Source organism: Mus musculus, chromosome 11 (assembly GCF_000001635.26).
Source record: "Mus musculus strain C57BL/6J chromosome 11, GRCm38.p6 C57BL/6J".
NCBI lineage: Eukaryota > Metazoa > Chordata > Mammalia > Rodentia > Muridae > Mus > Mus musculus.
Genome location: NC_000077.6, coordinates 85,467,217 through 85,495,123, shown reverse-complemented (window position 1 = coordinate 85,495,123; position 27,907 = coordinate 85,467,217). Strand labels below are relative to the sequence as shown.

General features: G+C 38.9%; 1 protein-coding gene across 26 annotated transcripts in view; it reads right to left on the bottom strand.

Moving 5' to 3' along the window:
- Positions 1-27,907, bottom strand: part of Bcas3 (breast carcinoma amplified sequence 3) — a 472,949-nt gene that overhangs the window by 330,935 nt on the left and 114,107 nt on the right. For all 26 annotated transcript variants that reach the window (XR_001779924.2, XM_030245679.1, XM_030245680.1 and 23 more), the window contains 3 exons: positions 24,289-24,372; positions 18,316-18,486; positions 12,388-12,481 (listed from right to left, as the gene is read on the bottom strand). Coding sequence is in view for 25 of the 26 variants with exons in the window: in XM_030245679.1 (XP_030101539.1) it covers positions 12,388-12,481; positions 18,316-18,486; positions 24,289-24,372 (349 nt within the window). In the remaining variant the exon portion in view is untranslated. The remainder of the gene's footprint in view (positions 1-12,387; positions 12,482-18,315; positions 18,487-24,288; positions 24,373-27,907) is intronic.

The window sequence follows — 27,907 nt, the reverse complement described above, 5'->3', positions numbered from 1 at the left end:
ACTCAGGAATTCAAGACCTACCTGGACAAAAGCTGAGATCCTGTCCATAAAATAAATAAACAAAAGATGTGCAACACACACACAAGTGCACAATACATAGATAGGTGTAATCTTAGTAATTAATACAGCAAAAAATAATCTCTACTCTTGCACGGTATTAACAGAAACTGCCAACAGTACTTTCTATAAAGTATACTCTTGACTTTGCAAAGTTGTCCATGGTCATGAGTTACAAAGATGTCCTAGTTTCATGTTTTAAGCCAGTGAATCATGAAATAACACATCTAACCACAACCGAAAGGAAAAAATTACAAAGGGCTACAGGTAGTAAACAGGTTTTGGGTGTGTGCATATCTGTTTGAGTATTTAAACCATTTCTGCAGAGTTCCTGCTTTTCACACAGAAGTCTCTGGGGGAAGACTTACACATACTTTGTGAACATGCAGTTTCATTTGGTCCCCTGCAGTTAAGCTGCTGTCCACAGCACAGCGACCTCCTTGGGTAACCAATGAATGTGAGACTGCAGATGCTGTGTGTGAGATTGCTTGTCTTTGTGCTTCTGTGCCTGTCTACTTCAAACAGCAATGTGCTGTCTCTTTCCTGAATATTATCCCATCATGTAGAGGAGTCCCTGTATTAATTGCTAACCTGAATTCTGAAATTCAATCCTCCTGCCTGGGAGGACAGGAAAAGCTACTGCGTGGTGCCGCTTTGTCAAATTATGGACCACTGGCATCTCTCTATAATCCAATATGACTTTAATTATTTCATTCCCTACATTCTCATGTAGGACATTAATTAGTGGAGTGAAATTTAAGTTCATGTTGATTAATTTATCTGCTTGTCTGCGTACTTTTTCTTTGCTTGAGTAGAAGAACGTTTATTTTTACTTTGGGTTCTTACTATACTACTACTATTACTACAACTATCCTCCTCTTCCTCCTCCTCCTCTTCCTCCTTCTCCTCCTCTTCCTCCTCCTCTTCCTCACCATCATCACCACCACCACCATCATCATCATTTTTCGAGACAGGGTTTCTCTGTGTAGCCCTGGCTGTCCTGGAAATCACTCTGTGGACCAGGCTGGCCTCGAACTCAGAGATCCTCCTGCCTCTGCATCATCCCCAAAGCACCTAAATCTTTAGCCTAATGACACAAGAGCGCTGGGGGAAGGCATGTCCCACCACAGGCTGGCGCTTTAGAATTATTTTAAGTGGGCTGGGGAAGAATGAGAACACGGTTTCCAGCTACCGTAAATTAGCAGTTGAGTTTCCCGTTTTTGAGGAAATCCCAGGGTTGGCAGAGCCATAGTGCAACAGATGGAAATGGCCTTCTTGGTCATGGTATCTGCCCTTCTAGGGAAATAAGAAAATTCTCTTTTTAATATTGAGCTTTAAGCTGTTGTTCTGAGAAATAATCCCTTTTTATTCTAAATTGACTGTTCCATAGTGCATGCTGCACACACCTAACTTCCAAGGTCTGTTCTTTTCTTTTATTGTGTTGAGTGTTTTGTTGACACACAGTAATAAAGGGCATGAGTAAGTGGCACAGAAGTAAGGCCTATCACTAACATGGGAGGATACAGTCCATCTAAAGGTGAGATTTCCCTGGCTAACCATTTTTCTGGCTATATACATTTTAATCAATGAAAAGTAGCAACCATTATATTAATTTAATAATGGGTAATAATTAATAGACACATTAGGTTCTCTCCCACCATATCTAGGAATGGCCATGAGGTGCCCTCACATGCCTGTCTTACTGAGAGCCACCCTGTGTGTGTCTATGCTCCGTCCCAGCCATGCTGAGACTCAAGGCATGCATGCTGTTCCCACTCCTGCTTTCTGCTCAGTCACAGAAGTCTGAATAAGCCAACTCAGCTGCCATCTTCTGATTCTACCTTTCCACAAAAATCAGTTTGGGGCACTTAACAAACAACAGAAACATTTTGTAATGGGAGAGAGAGAGGGAGGAAGGGAGGGAGGGAGGGAGAGAGGGAGGAACGGAGGGAGGGAGGGAGGGAGAGGGAGAGGGAGAGGGTGAGTGTGTGTGTGTAAATGTACACTCACAACATTCTCCTCAGAATGAGCATGTAAATGAAGGGCTGACTGAATCAGGCCACTACTGTTCTACATGTGAGTAGCAATCACAGCTGAGCATTTTAAATATGGTCTTTCTGGTTGTTTCTAAGTCAACCTCTCTTGTAGAGCAATAGTCCTTACCATCTGCACCTCTATATGCACACAAATCCTACCTCAGATGCTGTCCTCTTCCATTCATCCAAATTTGGCTTCCTAGTCTGTAATGAGTCTATACGCTCCACAAAACGTTTAGAACATAAGCACTTGAAAAGGCAGAGGAAAGGAAGAAACAGCTAGTGCCTGTCTACAGAATCAAGTGCTTTTCTTAATATACAGTTTCCTCTTTTACATACGTACTGAAAACAGTAAGCTCTTTTTTTTTTTCTGGAAAACAAGTTTTAAAGCACATATACATAAAAGGAAAAAGTCATACAGCATAGACTGCGGCTTGAGAACTATTTATGCAGCATCAGAAGACTAAACCAGACGCTGGCCTGGCCATAAACTAAACCCACGCCCCAAACGAGGTGCCAAGCCACAAAAAGCATTTGCGTCATCTGGGAATACAAGGAAAAGAAGGGCTTCTAATTATAGGGCCTGGAAGCGGAAGCCCAGAGTGATTAGCTATTTAGGCGCTGCTGTGTGTTTATCTGGAAGCTTCCTCTCGCTCACTTGAAGCCTCAAGTTTGATAGATGAGCTTCAGTGTTGGCGGGTGGGGGCTGACGCCCTGATAGTACGTGGTGTTCTCTAGCGTCTGAGGGGGCTGCAGAGAGTGAGCTTAGCTGAGGCTGTTGTGGCTTCTGCAGAGCTAAGTCTTTTCACATGGGCGAAGCTGGTCAGACCAAAGAGTGAAATTAAAGACTAGCAAAACAGCAGTGAGCACAGGCTATAAAATCTTGGAAACATGATTTGCCCTTTTTTCCAAAATCCTATTTATAACACCTATCTAATTGAATGGTTCTTCAACATGTACACACACGGGAATTCAAAGACAAATTACCAGTTATTCACACTCTCTTCCAAAAGAGTCATAAGCAGAGGACAGGGTCAGACACAAGTCTTAATGGGACATCACACTGTAGTACTCATAAAACAAGATTTACCAATTATATTTTATCATTAATTTTTGCAAGGTGTTATATCTGACCTATACTTGTAAACTTTCAGTGGCACAAAGTCAAATTTGTAAAATAAATAAAAAGTAGAATCTCAGTATTGATAGAAAACCAGTGGTCTCAAAGCTCAAAGTCCCCAAGTACACAGAGTCCACTTCTGAATTGCTTTCTCCCACCACAGTTATCTGTCTGTCTCTCTGTCTCTCCCCCTCTCGGAAGCTTTGGTTTTGTTGTTGTTGTTTGTTTGTTTTTGTTTGCCATGTTGTAGCTAGAGCCACATAACGCACGCTCCCTATTTCCGGCCTAAGCATCTAACCCTAGAGCATGAATTTCTCCAGCAGTCACTTAGGCTTTTTAAAGACACTGATAATCAACCCCATCAATGTACTCTTCCGATTTAGGAAACAAGAATGTAAATCTTTATAAAATGCACTACAAAACATCCTGTGAGAAACACTGAAGGAAACAGCGCTAAGAAAACAAAAGAGATGATTGAGTTGATGTCATTCCTAGAGTTGTCTATATCTGTAACCAACATAGGTTCAAAAGAAGGACGATATTACACACATACATTGCACTTCTGACTCATTTTTTCCTTTAACATACATGCAGCCACCTAACCTCAGCAGTTAGAGAATAAAAGATTGAACTCTGAGGTTTTTAGGATTATGGAAGTGCCTATGGCTCTCTCCCTCCGGTTTCAGTGTTGAACACTGTGACCTGGGCATGCCTGCACCAACAAAACGCCAGGCCTCAGGCCTGAGCTGCACAACAGAGCCTATGTCATAATCCCCAAAATAATTACTGTAACGTTACAATCTGCAGTAGGTCTGTGTTATCAAATAGAAAATTGTAATATACTTATATTTAAGTATATGTTTATAAGTCCCTTATTTTTCCAAATGTTTAAGTTATTCTTATTATACATCAGAATATATTCCTATTTTCTTGAGCCTTATTACAATGAATGTATTCATTTTTAAGAGCTCATTTTTATGAGTCTAATACATCAACACAGTTGTTATCAAAACTAAGACAGAGGCGTCAGAAATGTATTGCTAATGTGTGCAACTGTCCATCGCCTCCCCATCACCAGGCTAACCACAGACCTCTTTCTTGAAATGAATTCATACTGCCTGCTTTAGGACTGAGACGGTGTGTAAGACCTTGTCAAAGAGCACCCACACAGGAGTTCTGGGTCTGTTCACCAGAAGCAACAGCAGCAGTTGGCTTGCTTACAGCACAGAATAGGACATGCTGCGGTCTCTGTATCCATTCTCCAGTGGTCCCCGCTTTCTGAACACTGTCACTCAAACTGACTGCTATTTATTCAGTATTCAACACTACTTTCTGTGTGGCTGCTTTACTTCTATGAGTTTATTATGGAAAGGCAAGATGCTGTGGTCAGATATTAAATGCTTGACAATGCCAAACTCTGTTTTGAAAATGACAATCATCTTACATTTCCCAGATGCTTACAAATTTCAACCACTGTCTATCCTTTGAAATTGTAATCATCCTAGTGGCCAATCTGTTATGTTTCCTGGTTTTACTTTGCATGTTGCTCCACTCTACGGATATTTACATCGTGACTTTCACAAATTTCAAACTGAGTTTTCTTTTCACATATCTTGTTTGCTTAGAATTTATTTTACTATTTCTAGCTCTGAGCAAGCAGAGACACGTGAGTGAGGGCAGTCATCCCCCCTCTGCGTCCAGGGGAGAGCACTGGGGCCGCTGGAGCTGCCCTTGTTTTGGATGACAGCTAATTCTTTAACAGCGAGAGGCATTTCCCCCATCTCTGAGTCAGGGGGTATATAACCTGCACTCTCTTTTTTGAAGTTTCCCTGTCTCAGATTTAAAATTCTGTGATCTATTCCAAGTTGATTGTGTGTATGTTTTTAATTAAAGGAATATCCTGTTTTCCCAGCCAAATTCACTAAGAACATTATACTTGTCTTGATAAATTAATTCTATTTTTCTTAAAAAAATTAATAGATTATTCTATTCCTACCTGTGTTTAACCATACAGTCTTTATTTTGTATATATAAATAGTTTTATTCATCTTTCACATGATTAGTTTGACTAATTTTATATTCTTTGCAACTCCATATAAGACCAGACATTATCAAGCAGACATTATGCCAGCAATCCCAGGATGTGCAGAGGCACAGATCTCTGTGGATTCAAGGCTGACTCAGTCTACAAAGCAAGTTCCAAGCCAGCCAAGGCTGCACAATGAGACCCTGTCAGAGACAGGAAAGAGAAAGAGGGGAGGAGGGAGACAGAGGTGAGAGGAGGGAAGAAAGAGGTGAAAGGAGGAGAGACAGAGCAGAGAGGGGGAGTGGAGAGACAGAGTCGATTATATTTAGCATAAACACTCTCAAAAATTAACCATTAGCAAAAAGTAAAGACAGAAAAAAAAAAAACCCTACAAGTGCAACAAGGGATAAACTTGATAAAAATGTCCCTACCCTACCATTACTAAATGAAAGCTGATGAGAGGGCAGCAATATTAAATCATAGAAAAGGTGAATCCAGGGAGGTAACTATGGCGCAGGGAGGTGGGGATAAATTACAGCCTGGTTGACAGATGAGTGGAAACGTCTCGAGGTTTATCTCTGTAAAACCCGAGGAGCAGCATGCTTAGCTGCCATCCACATTCAGAAGCACGGAAACCCAGACAGCAAGCAATGTATGTTCTGAAGTCTAAGGAGAAAACCATTTGTGTCCTCTATGAATACAGAACAAAGTAATACTAAATCCTCAAGATCTGTAAGTGGCCAGACCTGGTGAGATTATACCTCTAAACCCAGAGCTTGTATGATGAATACATAGCAATTTTATCCCATGGAAAATTATACACAGACATATACTCAACTACAGCTAAGTTAATATCTCAACTAATATTTAATTTATAGCAAGAAAATAGACTAATCTGAACGAAGCGAGCTCCAGGCTGAAGCACCTCACTGGAGAGCAGAGGGGCAAAGCAAGAGACCAGGTACCGAGCAAGGGCCCTGGTGCTTTAACACACAGGCAGAGTGCACAAGCAAATCATCAAATAAATCTTGGGTTTTTTTTTGTAATGTATGTATTTGAATATATTTGGGTACACCCCTCTTTAGGTTCAATAATATGTGTTATAGGTACATCTAGACAGTTACATAATATTGATATCTCTCTCTCTCTCTCTCTCTCGTATGTGTTTACTTATAGAGGTTGAATTTGGTTATCTTTGAATTTAAATCAGTTTCTCTCTGTATTTTTTGAGACAGTGTCTCTCATTGAATCTGGAGTCCAGCAATTCACCCAGCTGACTCCCAGCTAGCAAGAGTCTAGACACACTGACTGCCACACCCAGCTTTACCCATATGGGTGGTGGGGATCCAAACTTGATCCTTCATATTTTTGTGGCAAACATTTCACTGACTGAGCCATCCACCTGTGCCTTGTAGGTCCAAGTCTACACAGTACCCACTGCATACATTCCCACTGCCTACTAATTCAGTGTCACCCAACCATAGCTACTCAATCAAGTATGGATGGGCTACTGCAAATTCAGAGTTGCTTTAGAATTTGCATAGCACTAACATGAAAAGATATTTGAAATTATGTTATATAGATGTTTTATCATGTTACTTAATATAATAAGATATTTACATTGTATAATGTATTCACATACATTATATAATGTATAAGATGTGTAAAACAAAAATACAATTTCTTCTTTTCAAAGTATCAGGTACTACACTCATTAATCCTAATCCCCACCAAGCTCTCTCTACTCTCACAGGATGACACTATGACAACTAAAAAGGAACAAAAATATCAAAGAAGACATAATACATGCGTATATGAAATCATCAAAGAACAAATAGTTTTAAAGAATAACCTTTTAAACCATGAGTTTGAGATGAGGCTAGGTTTGAGGTACAAAGTAGTTTAGACTATACAGTAAAATTATAAAATATGACTTGAAAATACAACTGTGAGTCCTTATTGTTGTTAGTAAAATAAAGACAGGGAGTCTCATGACACTTTGCATCGAGCAATAGGAATAGCTTCTGTGGGGAAAATATCCAATTAAAACCTCTTTAACAATTAACTGCCAAATGGCCACCTCCTCTCAAAACACAGCATTAGAGTAACTAGGAGAACTTCTATTCTGTTAAAGACGCAGGAACCGTCCAGAGGCGGAATGTTTAATCTACTTTGCTGGAGCCCTGACATTCATGTTCCCCTTGTTAATGCATGGAAAAGCAGCGTGCCTGCTGAGGAGGAAATCATTAACATGTCACCGTGCTTCACTTCATAGCCCCAGCAGCTTAGCTGGCAGAAGTGATGCCTCTGCAGAGCATGACACTCTCACTGAATGCCAGTGAGGAGGTTTAGCCCACAGGTGCCCTCAGCGCTGCACCCAGTCAGTAACTCACTTTCATTCCTGCTTCCCAATGTAATACATCTGTCTTGACATCTAAGCCGATACAGTGTGGAACATACTCACCTACTGTTTTTATTTCTCAAATAAAATGTAGTTTTCACAGGATATTTATAATTCATATCTATTATAGAGTTTAATTTTGAATATCTTTATAATGTCTACATGCCAGCGTGAACCACCCAAACAATTCAGATGAGGCAATAACTGCTACTTAAGGAATAACTTAGAAATGAGTGGATTTTATTCAACACATGAATTGAAAATAATTTAACTTGGCAGTGCTAATGGAATTAATAAACTTAGCTTTTCAGTGTAAATTCATGAAGAACTAAACAGCTCAGTAAGCAAAGGGAGCTTACTTCTACTCAGAATGCCTAAGGAAATATCCTTACTGGTGAAAACCTCAAAACATCACAGTGAAGGAGGCAAAAAGAGGAGCAAACAACACCTGGTGGGGGTCACTATGTGTTCAGACGCTGTTTGAGATGGCAATTTTATACCCTCTTTATTGATTAGAAAAGGGAGGCAGTATTGGTGCAGGGCCAAGAAGATACAGTAATTGTTCATGTGAACTGAAATAGGAAGGAATGCGGAGGACATAACATTTCATGAGCTTCAGAGAAGGCTTCTTATATAGCATCTAAAATGAGGCCAGACAACAAATGGTGCCACATGGGGTGGTGGGAAGCTTGAAATTGGTTGCCTCTGTTCCTCTACACTTTACTTTTTTTAAAAAAACAGGGTCTCTCATGGGATTCCTAGACTGAAGCAGGAAGATACCAAGTTACAGCTGAAATTTGGCAAAAGTGGGAGGTGGGAGAAAGACTAGACAAATACAAACTTCAAACCGGGCAGTGGTGGCTCAGGCCTTTAATCCCAGCACTCGGGAGGCAGAGGCAGGCAGATTTCTGAGTTCGAGGCCAGCCTGGTCTAAAAAGTGAGTTCCAGGACAGCCAGGGCTACACAGAGAAACCCTGTCTCGAAAAACCAAAAATAAAAAATAAAAATTAAAGATAATAAAAAAGAAAAGAAAAGAAAAAGAAAAAAAATGTCTTTTCCTCTGAGAAAAATCATTAAGACGAAAGAAATGCAATTTCTTACTGATTGGATAAGAAAACTGTGTCCATAACAAAAATGGAAAGGAGGAGAACACTCTTCACTAAGCAGAGAGGACTGACTAAAGGTGGAACATAGAGGGAGGAAGGGAGAGCAAAGAGCAAAACAAAAATGAATCAAGTCCTGACCATAGGTTGACCTGGCACAGAAGTTCAGCTGTGCAGACCCAGCTGAGGAAAAGGCAGGGCCTCTTAGACCTGTGAGCACAAAGCAGGGTTCTGTAATCTCCCAGAGGTTACAGCTCACACATGTGAGCAGATTATAGTAAGAGACAACAGCTCAGTGGCTGCAGACACGGCTCCGAGGACCAGAATTAGGTTTCCAGCATCCATACTGTGGCCAAAAACTGTCCCTAACAGCAGTTCTGAGGGATCAGACGCCCTGTCCTGGCTTCTGCGAGCATCAGTCACTCATGGTACACACAGATACAGACCAAACACCCATATACATATATAATGAAATAAACACATCTATTTTTTTTTTAAGCAACAGCTTAAAAGTTCTAAATTTGGTAGGAATAAGTGGGCCATACACTAAACTGGAGGGTGGGTGCTGATCTGGGGAAGGGCCAGGTCCTGTCCCCGATGCTCTCTGAGATACAGAGGGACTGATACAGGGGAAGGGGAGCGCTCATGGGGAGAATGGCCCTGTGCAGACTCGACTTCTTGCTCAACTGTGCTAAAAACCTAAAACTGCCCTCAAAAGTAGAACACAAAAGTTCTCTAGAAAATGTTACTCATTTTGTACCTAAATAATTGAAAGCAAAAGACATATACCACCCATATTGAACCTACAACGTCTCAGCAAGGCATCTCCAAACAAATCATAAATACTACCATTAAAATATTTGTTTTGATTCTGGACTCAGAGTCTCAGCTAATAAACAAGTGTGGGAATGCTAAATTAAAAAGCAAACTGAACACAGCTGCTCAACAAGAAGTTTCACAAGCCTGTTTACTGGCATCCCTTAATTTTGTTTCTGAAAGAAACACAGAGCACAAAGGCAGCAGTAATGCACCATGGGTCCACTTCCCCTGCTAACCCGCACCATGGTGGTACGCCACCATTCATGGCTTACAGAAGTTTAACATTGCCCAGGAGATGGCCAAAGGTCTGGTTTTTTTTCTTACCTCTATTGTCCAGACATATTATATCATATAACTGTCATCTGAGACTATGTCTCTTTCTAAAGAAAAACACTAAAACAAGTTATATATACATATATATATACATAACTATATATATACATATATATATATATAATATGATTCATGAAGTAAGCTGGGCTGAGAAGGCCCAGCTTTAGAAACAAAATGCCAAAAACTTCTTTTACATGTCTTGATTGTTTAAGAACCTCCCTAACTGCAATATTCCAACAAGCACTATTGTTATTTGTTATCTATTACAATTCCCATAAAAATATCACTTTTAAATAGCAAGGCATGCTTAGTGGGCTCATACAGGTAAAAATCTCATGATATAAATGAAACATCCTTGGCAAAAGATGAACTGCTTCATTTAGTAAAGAATCTAAAACTTACTGTTCAATAAAAACCCATCAATTGATATGAAAGAATCAAATACATCAACTATGTCGATCTGAATACAAAAGGTGCATATTGCATTACCATTCAACTTATACAACTCAAGACCTAACAATATAATTCTGCCAGTGAAGGGGGAAAAACTCATTTCATATCCTCATGCTTAATACCCAGCTTAGTAATGAATCTGTAAAGCAGAATTCAAATGGAAAGTAACAAAAAACCTCTCTGCTACCCTGAACCCTGAACCTAAAGAGAGGAAAAGGAATCTCAGTCATTGGCTTAGACACCTGTGCAGGAGGGCACTGCGCATGCACACACACCTAAATGCAATTAGGAACAGAACACACTGAGAAGCCAGACAAATAAATTTGGGAATAGTGGACCAAGCCCACCATCCCAGACTAAGGATGGAGGCCAGCCTGGGCTACATATGAGAGAGAGAAAAAAATCACCCAATGACAAGTACTTACTAAAAAGCCATGGCTAACCAGGTGACTCTTTGTAAGAGAGAAGTGAATGTTTTCTATCCCTCTGTGCCTCAGTAAGTAACAGCAGCATTCCCAACAGGAGAAACATCCCTAGCCAAACAGTAACAACCTCAGATGGATGTAAGCAACTGCATACACCTCTGTAGGGGCAGGAGAAAAAGGTAGCTTCCCATGGCAGAAGTGCTCAGGGGTGATGTGAAATATGTAAGAATCCAAAGGGAAGTGGGCATTACAGACAGAATTTAAAACGAATCACACTGGTAACCAAGGGACAGTGACAAGAGCACAAACTTCCAAAGCATGTCTCCAAATGTAACTCAAACTTTCAGAGAATCTCAATAGATAGTCATCTGTGCTAATTAAATCAATCCTACTGATGCCCAACAACTATAACAAAAAATCTCTTTTCATAAAAAATTAACTATATCAGACAGGATATTAATCAAAAGTGCTCAGTATGATACTCATTTTCATCCTTCATTTGAAAATGGGGGGCAAACACAGATCATTCCATCAATTCAAGAGATATGATCACTTCTAAAACTAAGCTAAGAGTGGTAAAACTCTCAGATACATAACCCAAGCGAGCAGGACCCGAAGCCTGGACATCAGCAAAGGCCGAATCAGCTTTGAAACAAAGAGCGGTTCCATCTTCTGTTTAGAAACCAAGCAGTCAGTATTATCCTGGACAGAACTCAAACCAAGAAACTGGCATTCGTCCTGTTCATGCTAACAGTGAAAACTGGCTTTTCTTGCTAGGTGAGATGGCTAGAAAACTACTGTTCTAGCTCACAGGTCAATATTTTCTTTATATAAAAAACAAAAAAAAAGTTTAAAGGAAGAGCGGATAATAGGGCATTCCACATTTTTTTTTCCCCCGAGACAGGGTTTCTCTGTGTCACCCTGGCTGTCCTGAAACTCAGTCTGTAGACCAGGCTGGCCTTGAACTCAGAAATCCGCCTGCCTCTGCCTCCCAAGTGCTGGGCTTAAAGGTGTGTGCTACCACTGCCCAGCCACATTTTTGTTAAATTAGTCATCATCACATGCTTTGGGAGCAACAAGAAGGCAGAACAGTGAGGGAAACACAGAGAAAATTAAAAGTAAGTTATTACACTGTCGTGTGAAAAAACAACTCTTGTAACAAAATTTCAAGTTAGCAATAATGGAATTTGAGGCATGGCTATAAGGCAAAAATTAATGCTACCTCAGGAGCACTGCTTGCCAACTGATGCATTTCAAACATCATTTTCCAGATGATGAAACTTTGGATGGATGAGGTGGAATGAAATTGAAGCCTGAGTCATTCACAGACCACTTACTGGCCCTACTATTATCTATGATACACATGCACTATGTGTTTCTCCACGTGGGTTTGTGTGCATGGATGCAGTGCCCATGGAGCCCAGAAGAGGGCATCAGATCCCTTGGAGCTAGAGATACATGTGGGTGCTGGCCGCTGAATCCCTGGCCTCTGCAAGCACAGCAAGGGCTTTAACTGTTGGGCTCTCGCCAATCCCCAACCCCATTACACATTTTCAATGTCCAAACTTATTTCCTAGAAAACTATGAGATACATGGTTTTTACAAAAAACTTACCACTAGTATTAAAAGCCATACAGCATACTGGCTTCTCATGGGCAGGGAAGTGGGCCACAATGCCATCACTGTCCGAGTCCTCACTTACAAGCACCTGCAGAGAAAGACAGAATGTTTAACCTTAGTCTCTAACAGCATGCAGCCACAACACACATTCCTCAATCCCTTAAAGGAAATGCCCACACTACACTGAAAGGTGTTCTCATCCAATTGACCTCAACTTCATCAATCCATATATGCCCCTCCCAGACGGTTTATAAACTCCAAAATAAACACTTGACATGACTATAGATAGAGACTTTGTTAGAAAAAAAAATCACCTTTTCCCAATATTAAAGAGGTCAGAGAGTGAAAAGTACAAATAAAGCAAATAATAATGAATTATTAATTGCAATTTATATTGTTTGATGTTTTACACTCTTATTATATACTTTTGTGTCCACTCAAGCGGAAGTCAGAGCATAACTTGCAAAAGTCAGTTCTTTCCTATCAAGTAGATCTCCAGGCAGCAGGCTTTGGCAGCAGGCACCTTTACCAGCTGAGCCATCTTGGATTTGGAAATATACGGTTCTATGGTGTTACGGACACACAGGAAGATGAGGCAGTAAGATTCCTGGCCAGCCTGAGAACAAATCAGGAATCTAGACTGTAAGGATGCTGGTAATGTCCTATGAGCATATACCTAAGTAACACCTGCCTTGAAAGACAAAGTAAATTCTTTGCCTAATAGGCACAAGGACTGCACTGTTGTCAAGCCTACGCCTGACAGGTTTACTTGGGCACAATTCACAAGCCATAGTTCAATGATTTAAATAAACTAAACTGTCAGTAATCAGCTGCTACATAAAATGTACTCAACTGTTACCATACATTTTCTTGTCATATTGCTTGGACAAACCTCTAACTCAGTCTTTGAATATAATCATTCTGTTATCTTTTCAAAGACTTCTAAGATCTTTATTATTTTTTCTGATTTTTGTTCATCTTATTATTTTTTTGCTTCATCTTTAAAAGGATGTCCTGCTCTCTGCGCTATGTCCTTGAGGAAGAAGTATCCCCCTCTCCTAACAAGCTGGAGTCTACTTTGTTCTACCCACTACCAGAAAGTTCAGGACAGTTTATCTCCATCAAGTTCAAAACACTTCCTAATTGTATTAAGAGTCTTTGATCTGCCTGTGATTTATTTACAAATCCACTGCTTATTAACAATTATTTAGAGATTTCCTAAGTTTGTTTATTTTGTATGTGCAAAGAAAACAAAAACTATCGAGAAGACTAAGTAGGTAAAAATCCTTGCCCCACAAACCTGACTACTTGAGTTCCAGCCCTGGAACCCACAACAGAAAAAAAAACTGCCACCTCTAAGTTGTCTTCTGACGCCTACAGGTATGACATTGGCAGGCCTGCATTTGTGTGTATGTGTAAGTGCAAGAAGACAGACAGAAGGCAGACAGACACTCTCCATAGAATAGCATGAATATAAACATTCAAATACTATTGTTTTCATGGTGTTTGTACTTTAATAAAAAGTTAGTTTTCAATCTAATCTTAATCTAGATACCTTTGAATTTGATTCTACTTATAATAGTAACAGAGATTACTGATATTGTTAAACTTAAATATGCTACAAATTTTAATATATCAAAACTAGTTGTTATCCCAATGGTCCTCTTTTGTGTTTTTTTAAAAAAATAGCTTTAGCTAGGGATCCTACTACAAACCAATAATCCTTTGAATCATGAAGCTAAGGCAGAAAGATTTCAAATATAAGACAAGTTTGGGCTATACAAAGACACCTTGTCTCAAACTGTGTGTGTGTGTGTGTGCACACGTGTGCGCACGTGCTTGTATGTGTTACTACTTCTTAGTAGTCCCTGAGTAGACCATGATGTGTATACCAACATATATTTTCATTGATATTGAACGAATTTTAGTAAAATGTGAACCTTTATTCAATGGCACATTTCCATCAGAGATATAACAGTCATGTGCAATATCAACTCAAAGAGTGGCCAATATACCCTTTTTCAGATATTAATATTAAACAAATGAAGGAGCTAGAGAGATGGCTCAGGAGTCAGAAACTCTGGCTGCTCTTTCAGAGGTCCTGAGTTCAATTCCCAGAAACCACAAAGTGGCTCACAACCATCCATAAAGAGATCTGATGCCCTCTTTTTCCATGCAGGTGTATATGCAGACAACTCTATATAAACTATAGTTTACATATAACTAAAATAAATCTTTAAAAAGAAGAAATAAAGCACAGGGAAGCATGTATGTGTATGTATAGATCTTGCTTTCTGATTCATAGATGATTACTATTTTTCTATCTGTGTTTAAAGACAAAAGTCTTGCTGTAACTCAGAGTCAATCTGTTTTAAGCTAAGAATCGCCTTGAAATTCTGATCCTCCTGACTCCACCTTGTGACCCTTGCACTATAACTGGTGTATTTCTTCTAATATTGTTTTTGTCCTTCTCTTTCACATTCTTCGAGATTTCAAATGCAAGTGCCTACTTGCATGGTATCATTCCGAAGGCTTCCAGGCTGACACTTGCAAGTGTCAGAGGTGACCTGCACCTCACAATGCCAGTACTGGACAGCATCAACATGCTTTACCTGCCAATTCTGAATTCTTTACAAAATATACCAAACACCTTGGGGGGGGTGTCATTAGTCCAACTAAAGTAAGAGTCTCTCTAGCAGAAATCTCTTAATTCTACAGTCAAACAGAGATTGTGGAAAAGAATGTTGACAAATGGACAGTTCTAGAAGTATACATCAAACACTTGACTCGGTTTATGTGAGATGTTCAAAACCACACTATGGAGAAGTATCTTCATAGTTGTGAAGAAAAGGAGGTGACAGAAGCAATGGCACAAAAGTCAGTCAGGACATGGGAGACAGAAGCAGGCAGTCTCTGAGTTCATGGACAGCCTGGTCTAGATACATAGAAAGTTCAGGGCCAGCCAAGGATACAAAGATAGACACTATCTCAAAAATAAATAAATAATCACCAAGTAGCCTCCAAATATGAATGAAGAGAATGGGATGTAGTTAGGGTTGAGGTATGGGAGTGAATTATTTTTAAAATAATAGAAACATATTGAATATATTGACAAACTTTTGCGTTTCTCAGACTCTAGTGTGTAGTTTTAACTTGAAAATTTCTTACAATGAGTTGTGAAGATTTCGTTTATGGATTATTTTTCTGTGAAATGTTTGTCATCTGTTTATTTTCTGTGTTAAATATTATAAATCCTCATCACATTTATACCCTAGCCCCTAAACATGTCCTTGGGAGGCAGTTAATACTGCATACTCAACTAGATATCAATAATAAAAACAGAAGCAAAAAAGGACATTAGTGTTGACATGTAGCAAACTCAAGCTATGCTATAGAAAACTATGACTGTTCTACATACAGAATGCACAAAAATAAACACTAATACGCTCTTGGAAGGGTTCTCTGTATTGTTTCATTACTGTGCCTAAAGCTTCAAGTCACTAAACCATCATTAGTGCAGGATAGTTTTCCTACAATAGGAGCTGACTACTTATCTAAGCAGGATGAAGTCATAATTTGCATCAAAAACTGTACTAAAGGACACAGCACAAATTAACTAATAAAAGCTGTTGGAGGATACCTGGTCAGAGGCAAAGCCCAGCTCAGTTTTAGACGGCCAGTCTGAGGGATTTGATTTCATTTATTGGTTCTGCCACATTGCTAACTTCGATTACATAAATGTGTAAAAGGCAAATCATACCACTTAACTTCTCCAGTCAAGAAATGCTTTTAAATAAACCATGAAAGTAACAAAGATGAAAATGGACACAAAGTCAATTAAATCCATTCCTCCTTAATGCAGTTCCCATGCGATGATCCCATCGCCATAAAATCAAATTAATCAATACAGCAACAGAAAGATGGTGAATCAGATTTTATATGCTGCCAGAGTGAACGTGAAACTATATTAAAGTCTCAGTGGATTTAAATCAGAGGACAGTGTGCAACTGCTGAGATGTACGTGGAGGGAAGAGCATGGCAGAGATGGGCACAAAGCAACAGAACTTGTTAGAACTGGTGCTGCGTTCCCCCTCATGCTCTGCAGTACGATGGAAAGCAGTCTGCTTCTCCAAACTATCTCAGACAAAGCTGTCTTGCCGAAAAAAGGATTCATGTAAATGAACAAAAGAGGCAGCATTGTACTACAGGGTTCTGATTGCTTTGAAAAAAAACATAGTTCTGTGAAACTGGCATACTATTTATTCCTGTCCTAGAAATTAGACAGATGATAGAGAGAGAGAGACAGACAGACAGACAGAGACAGAGACAGAGAGACAGACAGGATAGGATAGATAATAGATAGATGATAGACAGACAGACACAGGGACAGACATAGGATACTAGACAGAAAGACAGACAAACAGACACAGAAAAACTGTGGTGTTCCCTGAACTACAGTGATAAAAACTGGGAAAAACAATAATCTTTCTTGTAATACTTCTCAATAAGCACCGTTGGTTCAAGGATGATCCATTTGTTCACCATAGGAAACAAGACTCATATCCCCTGACTATTTTACAGAGTGGCCCCTGAAATCCAGGACTCAGGCAGGCAGGCAGACAGACAGACAGACAAAAACAGATATGTCAGTTCACATTAAGTTTTTTCTATCTCTCTAAATATTTTTCTCTAATAGTCAATAGAAAAACACATACAAAACATTAATACAAGCAATGTACTTAGTTAGGTTCAATGCTGAGAAGGAAGAAGCAGAAAATTACTATTATTTAAAAATTAACACAACCAATCAACATAAAATTTCAAAGAATTTTTTGTTTTAATTGCATTGAAGTCTACTCTTTCTCAAAGTGCCTTTTGATCCTTCTACAGCACTCAAGTAGCTGCCAAAAGTAATTTTTCACCAAGATGCTGACCCATATACTGTGGACGCAGACATCTCAACAAAATATGCAATATTAAAGTCAATACTTTAGAAACTCATTTTCTGAATGTAATATAAATACATACTCTCTATTAACAGTGTTTTAATAAACTTACTACCTTTTGTTCTAGAAATACCTAGTATTTGTTATAATGATAACTTTAAGCAATAAGATTTTAAAATTATGCCATTACAGAAATATTTTAACTACAATATGAAAGAAACTGAAAAGGAGAGAAAATGTGGGAGGCATTTTGCCAAAAACATCTCTTGATCAACAATACAAAGGCAAATCCTCTTTTGTGTTTCATTGAGTCACCTTCTAAATGATTCTAACTAGATTTATTGTCTGCAGATATGGGATTTTATAGCAGGAAATTATCTTATATATTTTCTGGCTTGAGATTTCAATTTTCTATGTTGCAATGTGTTATCTGGGCATGGTAGCTCTTGCCTGTAAGCCCAGCACATGAAACACTGAGGAAGGAGGACTGTCAAACACCCTGGGGGACAGTGAGACCTTGTCCTTCAAAAGCTAAAAATACAAAATCCTTTCAAAATTTCAAACAATACACTAAACTAAGGTAACTACTGTTACTTATTTTCTTATTTCCATCATACATGTAAGTTTTTCAGACTGCTTTCCTATCTTTCCATGTCTTTAGGAGAAATGTATTAATTTGGTGGTATAGATTATACCATGACATTGTACCAAAAACCAGTGTAAACATAATACTGCAAATAGGTGCGAAAAAGTGTTTATAAAACACATGTAGGTAAGAGGCAATTTCTTCAGATTTGCGTATTAAACATTCATGACTGAAAATAATGCTTGCTTTCCTAGAATGGGTGAGAAAAATCAGGCAAGAAATGACTTATAAAACTACAAATCGCTTTGGGCAATGCACCTTTGGGTTGACTCTAGCACCGGCTCCACCTTTCAGATAACACAACGTCTTTCGTCCGGGGTGCTTGCTTACCTGGCCCTCTCCAACCGTCTCAGTGTCTATGACTGTGATGATGCCTGGAACCAAGGGGCTCCGTCTTGAGTTGCAGTGTAGGGCAACGTCATCTTCTGTCACCCCTGAGGGCAGTGTGCCTGTCAGTTGAGTCACCACTTTCCCAACCATCGTCAGGCCACTTTTCAGTGTCTACATAATAAGAGACAAAACATAAGACTTACAACAAAATGTGAGGTCTAAACAGGAATATGTACTTGAATCAATTTCCTAGCCTCAAGCCCTTACAATATCTTACGTAGAAATAAACACCACAGATGTTCAGTTAGCCATTCAACGTGATTGGAAATGTCAGCAAAAACAGCACCAACATTACTATGCTGCAATAATACCATAAGTAAGTGACAATAATTACAAGAACAGAGCTAGTTCATTTAATAGGGGTACAACTATATATTTACAAAAATATTTCTTTTATTGTATCCTCTTAATGTACATATTTTAGAACATATGATTTAGAAAAGAGCAGGACATGTGACAATGTTTTTTAAATATTATAATTCAATATCTAAGTGGGAAAAGATTCTAACTCTAAAATAGACCTGTGCCATTATAAAAGACTACACATTGAGAAGAATGATAGTAACTATACTTATTTCTATAGAGAAAACTATACAAGTAACAAATTATTAAAAGAGATAATTTTCATAGGAGCCAGAACAGGCAGTCTAGAGTACAATATTAAAGAACAGTTCTTCTGACTGTGGTGCTGATGAAAGCCTGTCATTATGGGGAAAATAACCTTACCTGGAATATGGAATGTATTCTCTCATTCATTCATATTCATTCTCTCTCTTTCTCTCTCTCTCACACACACACACTCTCCCCCTCTTTCCCTCTCTTCCTCCCTGACCCCCTCCCTCCCTCCCTCCCTCCTTCCCATTTCGTCCCTCCTGTGGGTGGGTGTGAGTGCCCGTGTTTCTTAGTGGTCACTTACTTAGGTTTAGTGCTGTTTGCCTCTTTTTTGTTGTTTGTTTTTTTGGTTTTTGTCTTACTAGATTACTATAAAGATAAACCTATTATTTCATAGATACTTAGAGCCCCAATATGGAAATAAGACTTTCTACATTTTCTTGATTTCAGAGCAGCACTCAAGACCAATTTTTATACTTTTAGATTTTTTTCCCCTCTGTTTACCCATTCCATCTGAATTTCCTTATGTAGACAGAAAAAAAAGTTAACTTTCCATGCTAGGGCTAAGGAAAAAATTGTGCAAATGAGATTCTCTGATTACAATTATAAAATCTTGACTTGTGTTTACCAGTTCTCTCCTCACAGACTTATATCCATGTGTTTTCTCCCCACTGTGGTCAATTGATTTAATAAAAATTCCCAGGGTTTCTTCTTGTTATCTGATAACTTAACACCAACAGTCTTAACAGAGCAACACCATTAGCACTAATGGATATAAGACAACTGATAGGGCAGGAAAGGTTCAAAACGGCAGGGGAGCCTGCGGCAGATCTGCCTGCAATGCAAGAGAACATGTAATATGTCTACACTTTATTACAATCACATGGTCAGCTGCCTTGCTTTTACAATACTGTTTTGTGAGAGCACTTGTTCAAAATAATCCGGGATTGAAGGAAATTTAAATATATTAAATATACTCCAGATTGTACAAAAACGCCATCCAATTTATCATCTCTATTCCTAGGTTGTATCTTGCTCTAACCATATTTTTGTAGCAAGTCTTTGTGCCTCTTACCTACTTGGATAAAGTGGGAAGACAAACAGACCACCAGTGTCCAAGGACTATAGAATCATATCTGCTACCCTTGGGAACAAGTGCTTAACGATATACTTCATTCTCATAGGATATGGATGTCACGAAAGACTGCTAAAATTTTACTTGAGTTATTTCTAAAGCAAAGTCTTCCTTGGTGCAGAAAGCACTCACCTTCCCTGGTTTCCTTACCGCTAATTTGAATGGCTTTATCACACACTTGGTGACTATAAAATTCAGGGGTGCATTTTGCTTTAAAGATCGTTTTATCAAGTCATTCCAACGACACACGCATTCTTCGGGCCCTCGTGGATGAGGAACACCGCTTTCCTCTGTGTTTGTGCTGACTCTTCGTCTACCTTCTGCCCTGCTCCCCTGCACTTGCACTTTTTACATGCCCCAGTTCTAGTGCTATTCATTGGCATAAAAGCGTGAGGCGATACGCTCAGGGGCAAACACAGAGGATATACAACCAGACACGTTCACACTGAAAGGCTTGCTTGATAAGGCTTGGCTGCATCTGCCCGGGAACAGCTCCATTAGCACTGATGGCGTGAGAGCGGCAGCTGAGGCATCTCAGAGGTTAACAGGCTTCCTGCTCGGCTCTCACATCAATACACTGGCGCCGGGTTCCCTTGGTCCTTTTCAGAGGCTTACTCAACAACACTAACAGAATTGGTGTAAGTCATTTCTTGTGAATTATTGAAACAAACATTTGGCTGCTAATTGAGGAACACTAATGTGTTTTATAATCACTGCAGTTTGAGATTTTAGCACAAAACAAAACAGTTGCAATTGATTTGTGGGTTTGTGACCCCCTTGGCTTTGGTTCTTTGTGCTAGAATTCAGCAGAGAGAACTTTGCTGGTCATCTTATTCATGTATATTTTACTATGGAACTTTTGAGACCGGGGGGGGGGGGGGGGGAGGGCTCCTCAACCACAGATGAGTTAGAATAAAAGAATCAAAGAAATCCAGGACCCCTGGTGGGATACCCAGGCCTAGGGATAATCTGTTTTTCTAGAAAGGGTCTAAAGATACTACGTGACACACTTACCACATTTTTAGAATTAGGAAGTCATGTATTGTAATTACCCTTGTCAGAAACTACCATCTCCTCCCATGGTTTGGATTGAAACATAAAGGGGCATGCAGTGTGGCCGAGTGTTGGCACTGCCTGCAGTTTTGGCAGTCTGGGGACTGAGGTAGGATGATACCCCTGAGTTCAGTGAAGTGTTGATGGGTTTCAGGAAACCGTGTGACTGTAGTCCTAATGGGATTAGGGTTCTGCCTCTTCAGGGGTGGAGGGTACTTACAACAGAAGAGTTAACCTCTGTTTGTATGCAATAGAGCTTTTAAACAAATCTTCTGAAAAATATGGAGGTAAACATCGAGAGAACCTGAGGGCGTATTCAACAAAGACAGGAATAGAAAGCTTGATTTGCTCAAAGAGTTCAGTCATTTAACATGTAATCATTTTAAAAATTAGGCATAATCTTATTGCTCTTATTCTTATTAACTGCACTATTTATTCAGTCTTGTTTATTTTTGTATTTGTGTATCTGAGCAAGATAGAGACAGACAGACAGACAGAAACAGACAGACATGGTATTGCCATGTTGCACGGGAAGTCTCAAGCATATGAGCTCAAATGAGCCTACCAAATAGCTGAGACAACAGGTATACAAGCACCATACCTGCCGCATAATTATTTATCCTTAAATTACAGAAAGAACACTAAAGTAATCTTTGGAAGTTATGTCTCTTTGTGTGTATAGAGGCATGCAGAGAACATGGTGAGGCAAACTCAGATGGAGGCCAGAGGCTGATTCAGTTATCTTCCTCTACTGCAGTCCACCTTCCTTTATGGTTGAAATGGAATCTCTCACTTGAGTCTAGAGCTTGCTATTTGGCCAAAATGCCCAACAAGTAAGCCCCCAGGAGCCTTCTGTTTCCAATCTCCCCGGCAATGGAGTACATACCAGGCATTACCTTAGCCTGTAAGGGGCGGTGCTTCTGTGTGAGTGGGAGTTGGGGCAAAGCACCTCATCTACTGAGCCATCTCCTTAGCCCCTTTATTTTAAATAAATTTAATACACTCTGAACCAAAAAAGTACACTGCCCATACCAACAATACAACAGCAATAAGCAAAGGAAGGCTTCTGGATTATACTAATTCGTATATTTACCATGCAAAATTGGAACTACTGCATTTCTTAGAAGGTCAGTTTAACAATAGATAATATGCAGTACCTTACAAGGAAAAACTAGCATCTAGAGTAGAAATTACTGCAACATTGCAATTCTCTCTATGTACAAAAACCCACAGAACGGATATAAATTAAAATCACTCTGTGTCTGGGAGGTGGAGGCAGGAGAATAAGAATTTTCGGGTCATCTTCAGCCATACTAAGTTTGAGACTAGCAGGGGCTACATGAAAGCCTATCTTAAAAATAATAAAAATACCATTAAATGAATTTTTAATGATTTGACAATAATTTAAAGGAACTTTAAAATACTCGTGCTTTCAAATATAAATCCAAATAAATAGATGCTATATATGGAATTTTTTCTGTTCAGTTTTCAAAACTAATGACAGACATTTAAGTTGGTTATAAATATAACTTAACTCAGGATTTAATACATGATTGAATGAAAAGTATACCTAAAATTTTAACCTGTAGAGCTGTGGATACAGAACAGGAATGGAATACATGCTTATCACACATAAATTCACTCAATAATAAATGCCCCTTTGAAATTAATTGGACAAAAGTGTTTTAAATTTAGTATCTTCAGGGAGACCAACAGTGTATACTCAGTGTCACATTATGTAGCCTAGGCTGGCCTTGGTCTCACCCCTAGACTAACCTGAATTTGCAGCAACTCTCATGCCTCAGTCTCCCAAGTGTAACGATTACAATTGTAAGGCAACAGGACATGTTAAACTTAATTTCTTAGAGCCTAAATCAGGAAGCCTGAATACACACCTTATATCCCAACGTGGAGGTGTGGGATGTACAGGGTTCAGACTTTGTCATTTTGAACTCATTACATCGAGCCTCATTTCTATATACCCACAACAAAACATTTTCTTAATGAATGCAGGGCCCTTCCCAGAACAAAAAAGAAAAAACAAAAACAAAAAAATTAAATCCTCTAGCAACAAAGTACTAAACTGCAGCCCCAGTAGGTCACTAAAAGTGATGTACAGCCAGATCCACTAGTACAGACAGTTGAGTTCAATAATTCAACATTCAAAACAGTATCCCTTTGTTAAATGCAGGGGGACGGAGGGACACTCATGAGTCTGCCTAATTACTGTCTTTCTATATAAGAAAAGTAGAAATATAAACATACAGTGCTGTAAGTGTAAAGACATTTCCTTACTCTGCTTTGGACTGGAAAGTATGTAACGGTTCTCATCGAGCCCAGGGACATATTCTAATGCACATCATGCAAGCATTTGTGACAATCTTGAAGTATTTTTGTATTTAACATGAAACAGTGTGACCTTTGATTCCTTCTCTGTGGTCGACTTAGACTGTTGTCCCCCGAGCAGTTGTGCTTTTGATTACATGCTGTCATTCAGATTCACTCTGTCATCCCTATTATTAGAATTGCTCTGTTGTAGACTTCACAATTCAAAAGAATGGTGGTTGTAAGAAACCTTATAATCAGCTCAAAGTTTCACGGGCACCATCAAAATTAACCCTCACAAGCACAGAGAGAATTCACTGGGCAAACATCAAGGGGGCCAGCCTCTAGATATGAAAGAATCTTTGAATGTGTCAGGGGACCAACTCAAGTTTTCATGAGGAATTTTTGGAGCCAAGAAATTCAAAACTAGTCAAAGATGCACAGGGATGTCCGTGAGGCTGTCAGTGTAGTGGCCAATGCACATCACAGAAGAACCCAAGTGTCTAGCTCAACCATGTACAGTCTGTTGCAATGTGGGATTAATTAGTTACCAGACTTGAATCCAGTTGCAATACACCTAACTTTTTAATGGAGTAAGTACAAACCATACAATCTTGACAATAAAACTATTAACCTCAAAAGATTAATTCTCACAGTTGGCAAAACATTCTGACTTCCCACATGTATTCGACACTTGTGAATGAGAGCAGATCTCATCACAATTCAGCAGTGGAACCTGGTAATTGTTGCACATGATCACAACTTGTAGAAACTTGTGAGGTACTCACTTTAGCAGCACTAAGGACAGTGGCAGTGTAAGACTGAATGTTGTCTCCACAGGCTCCTCCACGGGACTGGTGACAGCGAATCAGCTGTGATGAGGAGGGGAGAACAGAGTCATTTTCTATTAAGCTGTTTAACTCTGCGTGCTATTAGACAGCAGCTATTTACCATGCATAATAAGGACGCTGGGTGGGAATGTTTGCATTGAGTGTATTGCAGACAAAACAGCTGAAAGCCCTGCTGAGACACATTTACCCCTTTTTATATAATCTTCTGGTGCCACTAAGGCAGTTTCATGCTCAACTGTGGTTTTAATTACATGATGAACAGGCTTTAAGAATTCATAAACTCTGAAATGGTAGGATTCAGGGTCTGGCAGCCTTTCCATAAATAAATTAAAAAAACATAATCAAAGGACTTACATATAACTTCCTAACATTAAATATTTGACATACTAGCAAATTGGATGTTTTCTCCTCTTAATTCCTTACAAAAATTATAAAAAGAAACCTAAAACAACAAGCAAATATTTTAGGATATTTGCATATCCAATTGTGTCTGTGGGAAAGTGGACAGAATGTGCAGAAACCAAGCCCACACACGCACACAAACTGTCCATGTCTGAGAGGCCACTGCATCACGAACAGATTGAGCTTCCAATTATCAATGTTAATCGCAATTTTAATTCTCAGGTGCTCAGCAGAAACTCGGGTTCTAACTCTTCACTGGCAACAACACGCTTGTATTTGCCAAAAATGATGATAATTAAGATTCAGGTGAACATTTTTAAAGTTGGGTCAACATCAGAGAATTAGGACAATATGATATTGTGATAGTTATTTTCAAGTCCTATGAAATTAATTCAAGAAAAAATACCAGCCTTATATGACCTGTATCAGATTTACATATAATCCTTTTATTCCTCACATTAATATGAATATAACAGACTAGAACACCTGGTACATGAAGATAAGCTATTATTGAGTCACGATGAGTAGATTGCAAGGTATCTGATCAGTAAACATATCTGTCACAAATTACAATGTGGCAAGTGACTATTTTAGCTAATAGAAAGAATGGCTTCTTCATTCAACCACAGATCCACATTCAAAAATTATGAAAATTATTCCTCTGCTGCCTCCTGCTGCTTAAAAAGAGAAAGGCAGGATTGCAAAGATTGAAACCTGCTCCCTGCAACAAGGTATCAGAGTACTCTTGGACAGCAAACATCCTTGCCCACTAAACCAGCTCACCATTGGAACAAGAGCAAAGCAAATACATATATTAAAAAAAAATACATAAAAAGTAAAAATAAATGATCTCATATTAAAAGTAGACTTAAAATATTTAAAGTCAAATGGAAAAATAACCAATATAGTCAGAAACACAGTATACAAAAATTTATATTCACATCATTTTTTAAACTAAATTAGCACATAGGTGGACATAAAATAATCTTAAGAAACATGGCCATTAATGAGCAAATAAACTATTTTATGTTTGTAAAAGGAAAATAAATAGCTACATGAACATATTATATATATTGGTATAGAAAATATGAATATATAAGGAATTATACACATTAAATCATAGTCCAAGTAAAGTGGAGGAAGACCAGAAGAAAAAGATGACCAAAAAATAAATAAATAAGACGAGGAGATGGTGACACAGCTCAGCAGATGAGGGCATTTGCTGCCACACCTGAGTTCAATGTTCAGAAACTACATGGTAAAGGGAAAAAGATGACTCCTCTAGATTGTTCTCTGCTCCATACATGCTTATGTACATGTATACATGCAAATACACACACACACACACACACCATAACAAATTGTACCCTATGAGGACAGCTGAACTGTGCACCTGCAGTTTCAGGCAGTAGTGGCAGTAGGCACGCCTGTTGAGGTGGAACAGGTGAGCAGTTCTGTACCACTTTTGAAATACAGGAACTGAATAAAAGATGCCGACATCCAAGTCTCCCATGCAAAGGAAAGGAAAGATGAAGTGGGGAACTTGGGGCCAGTATGAACACAAACACTTTATATTTATATCATGAGAATGTGCATATATAGATGAACAAATATGTACACGTTCCCATTTTCTATATGTAAGTAGCACGTATGTATATATTAGATGTTTCCATTGAAGAGTTCTATAAAGACACACACTGGAGCACAGAACAAAGCTGACTTTCTAAAAAGAACCAGACAGAGACTGGAGGGAGAGATGGAGCCTACCAATTAACTCCCAGCTTCCTGTGATTGCTCCAGGAAGATGTGACAGCTCTGGCCTCCTAGGGCACTTGCAGATATGCACATACCCACACACAGACAGATACACACAACACACAAGCAACTCACAAACAAATAAAAACAGTAAAATAAAACCTTTAATAAGTGCAAGGAGAAAGAAGATCCAGGAAAATGGTTCTGTGGGTAAGAGCATTTGCAACTATGCACACGTGAATTAGGATCTTCAGGGAAGCACAAAAGTGCCCAGCAGGGCCACACAGATTGTGAGGAGCCAAGACAGGAAGCATGCTGGCCACCAGCCTACCTTCAGGTTCAGTGAAACCTTTGTCTCAAAAAAGAATAAGAGAAGATGGCACCTAACATCAACCACACACACATACACTCAAACACACGGAGTAAAAATGTTCTTCTAAAATTTAGTTCAAATTTGCAATGTCAAAGTAGGCCTCATGGCCCAAGTGCCCAAAACTCCATGTAAGTAACTGTACTGTGCAGCTTTTCTGTCCAGCATGCACATACATACACTGCTTCACATTATGTGACAGGAAACATTCAAGTGTGTGTCTGCAAAGCCCTGCAACTACCAAGGGAGTTGCTTCTCCACAAAAACAGTATGTAACTAATTGTAGCTCCAACTGCAAATGTGCAGCTTCCCACACGTGCCAAGGGACAGTTTACACACTTTCTTCATGCATGTCTCCAGCACTCAAGGGAAATGCATGACGAATATAAACACTAGGAGACACCACTATGTCACCCTATTTAACTGTAAGACTCTTGCATTATTTGAAAAGAATCGTTTGAAAAGAGCTATTTTTATGGGAAAATAAAGAGACCAGAAGAGAAGGAGTATAAATAGAGCACTCAGTAACATGCAAAATATCTTAATTTTTGCAGACAGGCTTTTGGAAAAGGAATTAAGGACTTCATCTAGAAAAATGGTATTTGTGAGCCCATTCTTGATTCTGTGCATTCCGGAGGCCAGTTGATTTGAGTTCTGTGGCTTTACCAAGTGCTTACTTACTGCACCACATCCTGATTTTGTCAAGAACTGTTTTGTATTATTTCATAATAATCTCAAGACACAATAACCATGTAACCAAGAAAAATGAAACAAGAATGCTAATCCTCAAAACCAACAGGACTTCTTAGACTTTATTCTACATTTACAGGTAGAGTCCTAAATGGTATAAGAAGAATATACCTTATTTTGTAATTCAAAATTTATGATTTGCACTGGACTATATATAAAGATATTAAAAATATGTGTGGCAACCTTTAATATTATGACAAACCAAGTTAATATATATAAATAGTAAATATATATATTTATATCTCTGTAAATACATATAAATACACACGCACATATATA